Below are 8,540 nucleotides of genomic sequence, written 5' to 3'. Positions count from 1 at the left end.
TTTCACCACAATCAGCTGACTAAGCTAACTCTTAAAATGTTGAAAGAGCATATTTACATACAGTTACCTACATGTTGTTATAGAAACTGTTTCCCCTTCTAGTGTATGTACTTTGGTTAAAACAAAACAAAACAAAACTAATGGTAAGGTCCTAAGTGAGTATTCAAGAAAAAGCAAAGCATGTAATTGTCAAAACAGTAATTGTCAAAACCACGCAAGGTCCATCAATAGGTGAATGGATATGCAGTATGGTATATTCACACAATGGAATATTCAGCAATAAAAAGAAAGGAATTACTGATATATATAGCAATGTAGATGAATCTCAAAATAATTGAGTAAAAGAAGCCAGACAAGAATACAAATTGTGTGATTCCATTTATCTAAAATTCTAGGAAATGCAAACTAATCCGTTACAGAAAGCAGATCTGTAGTTACTTGGGGATGGGGGTGGAGCGAAAGAGGAACCTCAAAAGGGTATTGGAAACTTTGGAAGGTGACGGATGCACTCATCTTCATTGTAGAAATAGTTTCAGCGGTGTGTCATGTCAAAACTTACCAAATTGTACATTTTAAATATGTAATTTTATGTCAATTATATATCACTACAGTTGTTCAATTTGCAAAATCTACCCATTAAGTTTGAAAAACAGATCAAGACTAGAAACTCACTACAGAATCTGAAGCATAAGAAAACTAAAATTACTTCTGCAGATAACTGACAACCACGGTTCTATTCTAGTATGTCAGTTTATCTGAACAGAACATTACTGTGAAAAATGCAAAGTCTTAAAAATAAAAAAGAAATGCCACTTTTGTCCCCCTGGTAATCATGCCATTTCCGCACGCCTGTACAGTTGCTCTGTATCATAATCTTTAGTGTTCTATGCAATTTGTTTTTTTTAAAGAGAGCAATAATAACGTATTTTTCCTGAACTATTAGACTGCTCTTTTACGTACAAGATGTCCAGTCCCTGGTGTGTCTTGTATATATGTGGATGTGTAGAAAGCTACACTATATCTATAAATTTAAGCAAATGCTGTTATTTTACTTGGGAGTTTTGTGGTCTGGACTCAGCAGTGGCACTGGAAACTGGAACTTTCTAGAAACCATACCCTCTCCTCCAAGATAAACTCTGGGTAGTTTCCATAAATACGTGAATTCAATAATCATATTTGTTTAGATTTTCCACTTGTTTTGAAATAAAAGAAGTGATATACCACACATATGGTGCACAACACTGGTAAAGAGTCTCTTTCAGAAGACATTCATAAAGTTCTATTTCCACACTCCACCTCCAACTTATTTTCTTAGCTTTTTATTCGGCAATCACTCCCATTCTGTAGACGGGGAGGCGCACAGTTTTGCTCTTTTGTGTTTCTTTTTTTTGCACAGTACAGATGGGTAAGGAAGAAGCAACTCGCAACTTTTCAGTTCCATTTTGAGAAATGATCACATCGAACTCCTATCAAACGACAGCCCAGCGAGGAGTAGCAATTCTCCCCAGGCAGGGTGTGGGTCGGAATCCAGGCGCGCTTCCGCGGCAGAGGGGTAGTCAGGTGGCAGCGGAGCGGGAGCTGGAGCCAGAGCCGCGCGGCGGGGGCGCGTGCGGGGCGCGCCTCCCTCCGGCCGGCGAGGGGAGGTGGCCCCTGTGCTCGGGAGTCCGCCGACCCAGGGCTCCCGCGCCGCGCCGGGATCCGCGGGTGCGCCAGGGGCACCCGCATGTCCTCCCTCGCGCGCCCGCTCCCTCCCCACACCCCCGCCCCCAACCCCTGGCAGGTCCCTCCCCCATGCCTGCTCCCGCGGCCGCCGCCGCTGCTACCGGAGGCGCAGGAGCCTCGCGATAGTGTTTGCACAGGCGGCGCGTGACGCCGCCGCCGACTGTAACTGATGCAGAGGTTACCCCGCCGCCTCAGCCGCCACCCACCGCCCGCCGCCGCCGCCGCCACCCGGGCGACGCCGGGGGCCGACGCACTGCAGAGGTGCCGGCAGGTTCCGCCAGCGGAAGTCTCCTCGCCCGGCGCAGCCCGCGCTCCGCCCGCGCTGGGACGCCGGCACCGGCGGACGCCCCCTCGACGCCTCCGCCGCCGCGCTCCTTCCCTCCGCCTCTTCTCCGGCGCGCCCGCCTGCTCCCTCGCTTCTCCCCCTTCTCCTCCTCCCAGTCCCCTCTCCTCCCCTCACCTCTTCCCTCTCCACCTCCCTCCTTCTCGGCTTCCTTCCCCCATCCCCTTGACTCTCCCCTCCCTGCCCTCGCTCTCTAGCTCGCCCTCAGTGCGGCCCCCGCCATGACGGAGGCGGGTGCCGGTGCCGTTGCCGCCGTTGCCGTCGCAGGGGGGGAGTCGGGTTCCCAGAAAGTAGCTTGATGAGTGTCCAAAGTAGCAGTGGAAGTTTGGAGGGGCCGCCATCTTGGTCCCAGCTCTCCACGTCTCCAACCCCGGGCTCGGCGGCGGCGGCCAGGTCCCTGCTGAATCACACGCCGCCATCCGGGAGGCCCAGGGAAGGTAAGCGCCGTCGTACCCGCGCCCGTTCGAGGGCCTCCCCTCCCTCGCCGGGGCCCCCGCGCGCCCCCGGTCTCCTGTCCTGGACCCCGGGGTGGGGGATGGTGGCGAGGTGGACGCGAGGCGGCCCGGCTCCAGGGAGGTAGTGCGCTGGCTGTGGGTGGTGGTTCGCGGGTGGTAGAGGAGACGGACGAGGGGGTGCGCGCTGGCTGGAGGGGACGGGGCGCGGCAGGGCGCACAGACTCGTCCAGGGTTCTTAGGAGCCAGTCCTCCTAGGGTGGGAAGCCTACCCCTGGACGCGAGCCCCTTTCTGCTCCATTTGCTAGTACACTCAGTACTCTTAACCTCCTGGCCTCCGGTCTCTGGTGGGTTTTCCCTCCCGTTGAAGCATTCATCCTCGAGCCCCCTCCCCTTCCCTCGCGCACTCCTCCCATAGAGGCGGTCCTCGCTTTGCGAGCTCTGCTGCTCTGGACCTGGAGGATGTCCCTCGTTTGCAGGGTCTCTGCCCTTTGGGGAGAGTCGCTGAAATGATCAAAGCCGACATTGATCCCTTGGTTGGCTCCCTAGAGCAATTTGAAGGGTAGATTGTCTGGTGGACAGGCTTTTAAAACCACCCCTTCAGATGGTTGCAACTTTTTTACCTTCGCCGTCACCTCTTAACGTGTTTTTTTTTTTTTTGTACGTTATCTCGTTACTGCAAGTAGGCTACTGTCCTTTTCTGACAGGGTCGTGGGTTTTGTGGGAAATATCTGCGTAAAGGTTACTGCAACACGCACTAGATCTGTTACAATTGTTTTCTAAGTTTTTGGCTTCTTGCACGCAATTGTGCTGCCACCAGATGTAGCAGTTACACAGCTAGTAAGGCACTGGAATGCTTGTAACTGAAATTTCAACTTGCTGTAATTTAACTTTAACTATATCACATAAAATGAAATTTGGGAGAACATGCATTTATGGGGGAAGAATAGATGTGTTTAGAATCGCGTTTATCGCTCTTTTGTCTGGAAAACGTTGAGGGTTATTCATCAGCAATTGGGAAATGAGTTGTTCACTCCCAGTTGTGTCACACAAGGAGGTCGTAGCCACCTTTTTTAAAAAACCGCCTGGCAGTCCAGTGGTCTAGTGAATCGTCTAAAGAAAGCAGGAGCTTTGATTTATGTAGGCATCGGTGGGATTAATTTACTTTGAAAATATGTCAATTTTTGCTAAGAGCCTTGACCATTGTTAAGTGTTCTGTGCCCTGAATCCACTGGTTCCGGCATAGCATTCTTTGTCATTTTGTTCCTGTGAGCATGTGTGAAAGTGACAATAGGCTTAAAGATTGGCGTGAATTTGCTCTAGAAAATTCATGGGAAGGTTTGATTTATGGCATCCACTAACCTTGCTGAATACGTTGACTGACATTTTCCCCCTTTTCCATCGCACCCCTAGCACTGAGTTCTGATTATTAGAAGATAAAAGTTTGTTTATCGACTAACTCAAATTCAGTTCATTTGGTGGTTTTCTTTGCATTTAAAAATTTGTAAGTGAATGTTTTAAAGTCTATTTTGTAAATAGAGCAGTTGATTACTTTTGTAGTTTCATTAAAACTCTGAATGATAGTGTTATGAATCATAGTGTAATGACTGATAGTAAATGATGGTCTTGGGAAAGACTCCTTTTTTAAGGCTATACCTTTTTTCAGGCATTGATTCATTTCTCAAATACTTATTGAGCCATTTTTGTAAGCCGGGTGCTGTACCAAATAAGACATGGTGTTGAATTGTTCAACAGTAACACCTATTATCAGTATTAGTAATTTGGGGGGCTGCAAAATCTAGATTGTGAGTTTTTGAGGTTATGTCAACTTCAGTTAAAAAAAACTCCTATACTGTTATGCACTTTTCCTGATGTTTGACTATTTCGAAGGGTTGGAATAATTTAGGTTGAATTTCCAAATAACCAGAATTTCCTCAGCAGTTTAGATTAACAGTAGATTTTTATGTAACCTAAACTAGTGGTATATTTCTTTTTGACCAGCCAACATGCAGGTTAAAACTGTGTTATCCTCTTTAGGGTTATACTATATTTACCTTGAAACTGTAGTCTCAGCTTTCACTAATGCTGCTGACAGGAATTGCATATACTAAGAGCCAGGTATCAAGATGGAGATGTTTTCGATTGAGTGGAATGTCAGTTTTTATTTTAACAGGTGTTTAGCATCTTTTCCAGGCATTCATTTAGTGTTGTATACACTGATATTAATTGAGAGAGCTTTTGACTTCTGGTGACAGCTAGTAAGAATTGTTAGTACAAATGGAACTTGAATATTTATATCAAGGAGAGAACAAACTTTGAAAAATTGAGCCAATTAATGTAATACATAATAGTGAATTTTAAACTTAAAAGATATACACATGAATATTTATACATATAAAGGTTATTTACATATGTAGATGAACTTTTAAGCAAACTTTGAAAAATGGGCTTTTTAAAAGATGTCCTAAGTAGCTTTAAAAATTAATTATTTTGAAGTTCTGATATATTTGAAACCAAAAGAGTATAAGGTGATTGTTTTTAATGCTCCATATTTTGACTTTTCCCCTCCCTTTCTTACCCTATTATTATCATATTAATGTAGTTTTACTTGATTACAAATAAACACTTTTAAATATTACAAGATTTAGGAATATATTAGAATTGATGCATTTGTGTAATATAGTGTAGACTACTTGTATTTTCTTGGGAGCTCCAAAATCCCAAAGCTTTTCCTTTATCAGTCTTGAAGTTTTCTGAGAGATTCTCAGAATGTAGTGACTGATTTCACGTTGGCTCTTTTACACCTGTGATCTCTGTTGTGTTTTATCCTTTAATAATCCTGTGATTAAGGAAGTTAAGAAATTAAGTACATTTTCAAATAAATGTCAGTTTTGCTATGTTGAGGTCTCAAAACTTAGCTAGACAAGCAGTTGGGTTTTTTTGTGTATCAGTACATGGGTACTTTTGAATGGGTTATTCCTAAGGGTCAAATTAATGATTATACAAAAGACTTGTATTTTTGTTTGTTTGTTTAACCCTACTGGATATGAAAATTTCCTTTACTTGCATGTAAATACTGAAAGTAGTTTGGTTAAAAAGATAATATCACAGTATAATTAAACTGTTGCTTTCTGTTTCCATATTTACAGACTGCATCCCTTAAATAGGAGAATTAAAGTATTTGACTCCAGATGACTAATACCTGTAGGGAGATGTTAAAAATAAAGGTGTACCAGATGGCCCTTTAATTTCTTAAAGTCACTCACTGAAAGCTGATAAGGGTGTATGTTTAAGGATTCCACCTCATGAATAGATATGTTATAGGTAGGTACATTTTTTTTTGACCAGCTGGCATGCAAGTTAAAACCGTGTTAATCCTCTCTAGGGCTATATATTCACCCTGAAGCTATAGTCTCACATTTCACTAATGCTAAAAGGAGTTGCATATATGAATTCCCAGGTATCAAGATGGAGACCGTTTCAGAGACATATTTACATATTTGCTGGAAGAGAGGGGGAGGGTGGAGGGGGAGGGAGGAAGAGAGAGAAAGAGAGAGGAACCTAGGATAGTTAAAGGTCTGGGAGTCTGCCCCAAAGAAGTGGGGTTGCTTTAGCCTATTTGGTCTCAGGACCTCTTTACTCTCTTAAAAATTATTGAGGACTCTAAAGAGATTTTGTTTATGTGGGCTATGTCTGTTGATATTTACTATATTAGAAATGAAATCATTTCAAAGATATTTATTAATTTAGCTAAAAAAATAAACTGTTTACATGTTAACAAATTTTTAAACTTAGAATAAATATTCTAAAACAACTTTAGTGAAACTGCTGGACTGTTTTATATTTTTACAAATCACTTCATTTTCTGGCTTACTAGAAGACAACTAGATTTTGCTCCTGCTTTCAAAAGTCTGTTGTGATTGTTTTGACTGAGGTATTTGAAGAGACTCCAGCTTCACATAGATGTGTAGTTGGAAAAAAATCACTATTTTAATAGCTATTTGAGAAGTTGTACATATTTTTAATATTACACCAAAATTCGACAAGTGGCAGTTTTTTAAACAGTCACTTGTAATGTGGCAATACATTGTATTCCAGAAGTGTCTACAGGGCCCACAAGAAATCCCTGGACCATACGTTTAGCCTAAAGAAGAGACTACTTAAAGGATGGGAAACATGGTAGCTGTTTTCAATGATTTCAAACACAAATAGAAGAGAGAAGAAATTTATTCTGGTATTTTTGAAGGTGCACTAGCACATGGAGGTTTGGAAGGCATAGATTGAATTCAGTATGATTTTTTGACAAGTGTGTAAGAACTGTATACAGCAGCTAGAATTATCCAACAGTGGAAAGAACTGCCTGTTGAAGTATTTGGCGAAAAGAATTTAAAGCAGACTACAGGGACATTTTAGGGGGAGGCAATATAAATTCTGTAGATTCTTATTTTGGGTGCTATTGGATTAAGTTACTTAAGGTCCCATCCAATTTAAAAATATAAACATCCTGTGATTCTTTGAAAATCCCTAAATATAGTTAAATTGTACTTATATATCCCTGAATGTTTTTGAATATTCTCTTAAGTGAGTACTATGAAGCTATTGTTGACTTTATTACTATTTTGCATTTTTATTGTGCTTTGCCTCCGAGATTTTTCCTGTATTTTCTGGAATCAACACTATCAGTCTTCCTGAAATCTTGCTAAATTCCCTGTGAAATATAATAAGCTTTGAAGACATTTTAGGGAATCAGATACCACTTATGATACAGTTTAGTAGGGTTGTAATATATTTGGGTATAGAACTTTAGAATACTGTTGGGGGGCTAATTTTCAATTTTGATAGAAACTGCCACCAGTCTGTATAGTCTTTTTGTAATTGTTTTTGTGATTGCAGAAGTAATGTGCATAATCTGTGCTACTGGTTTTAAAGCCAGAGAGTTTGAAAAGAGGACACTTGAAGAAAACGTATTTAAATTGATCTTTCTTGAATTTAAAAATGTGTATTAAGGACATAAAGTGAATTTTAATTGTCTTATTCAGAGAATTATACATGTAATATTTATCATAACCTATAACAATTGACATTTTACTTTTATAACATAATCTCTTTTGTCAGTTGGATTGAAAGGTTAGATTTTAGCCCTTGCTGGTGTGGCTTAGTGGACTGAGTGCTGGCCTGCGAACTGAAAGGCATAGCTGTGCCTTTCCCTCTCCTTCTCCCTCCCTTCCCCTCTCTCTGAAAATACATAAATAAAATCTTAAAAAATAAAAAGAAAAAAGAAAGGTTAGATTTTAGGATGTGGGAAGTTGAGCATAAATTCCCATAACTTCCTTGAGGTCAATTTACTAAGTGTAGTAAGTGACACACAGCTGGAGACTTGTACTTGTTCCATTTCAATTTAAAGCTGATTTTCTGTAGAAGAGCCATAGGAATAAGTCGTTTAGTTTTATGAAGTCCTTATGCTTATTAATAATTCTCAAAAATCTTAGAATAATTCAGAGGAATAGTGTTATAAATTAGAAGAAGCAGTATGGTAGAGATGAGAAAGTGCATGATTGATTGTAGTTGAAATCCAAGTGTAGTCTCTTTGCCATTAACTAGCTGTGTGACCTTGGGCAAGTTGCTGTCTCTGCTTCAGTTTCAATAAAATGAGAATTATAGTACTGAAGAGGGCCTTGGAAGCAAGTGAGTCAAAATCTCTCCATTTTATAGATGAGGAAACTAAGTTAATTTGCTCCGGCTTTTACTGTAAGAGAGTTGGTTCCAAAATTCAGTTGCCTGACCCCCAACTTAGTGCTTTTTCCAGTATATTTTGTGGCTTCTTTTCATCTGTAAAAAGAGAAGATTGGATTCCAGACTCTCAAAGGTCTCTACCAGCTGAAAAATGTTAATCTTTTGACACTAGTCCTAATATAATTACCTGGAGGAAAGTTTGTATACTGGTGAAAGAAATGTTTTGAAGAAACAATGTGCTCTTTTCAGGGTTATGATTGGTTTCTTAAGAGAGAGCAGTCACCTTCGTT

At 41.3% G+C, this 8,540-nt stretch overlaps 1 protein-coding gene across 1 annotated transcript in view; it reads left to right on the top strand.

Annotated features, from left to right (window-relative positions):
• Window positions 1-1,797: 1,797 nt before the first annotated feature.
• The window catches only part of TLK1 (tousled like kinase 1), a 131,585-nt gene continuing 124,842 nt past the window's right edge, over window positions 1,798-8,540 (top strand). The window contains exon 1 of the mRNA XM_024561544.4: window positions 1,798-2,502. Within this exon, the coding sequence (XP_024417312.1) occupies window positions 2,364-2,502 (139 nt within the window). The 5' untranslated portion in view covers window positions 1,798-2,363. The remainder of the gene's footprint in view (window positions 2,503-8,540) is intronic.

The sequence above is a fragment of the Desmodus rotundus genome, chromosome 2 (genome assembly GCF_022682495.2).
Source record: "Desmodus rotundus isolate HL8 chromosome 2, HLdesRot8A.1, whole genome shotgun sequence".
In the NCBI taxonomy this organism is placed as follows: Eukaryota; Metazoa; Chordata; class Mammalia; order Chiroptera; family Phyllostomidae; genus Desmodus; species Desmodus rotundus.
The sequence above is the reverse complement of the archived record's forward strand: the minus strand, read 5'-3'. Positions and strand labels throughout refer to the sequence as shown.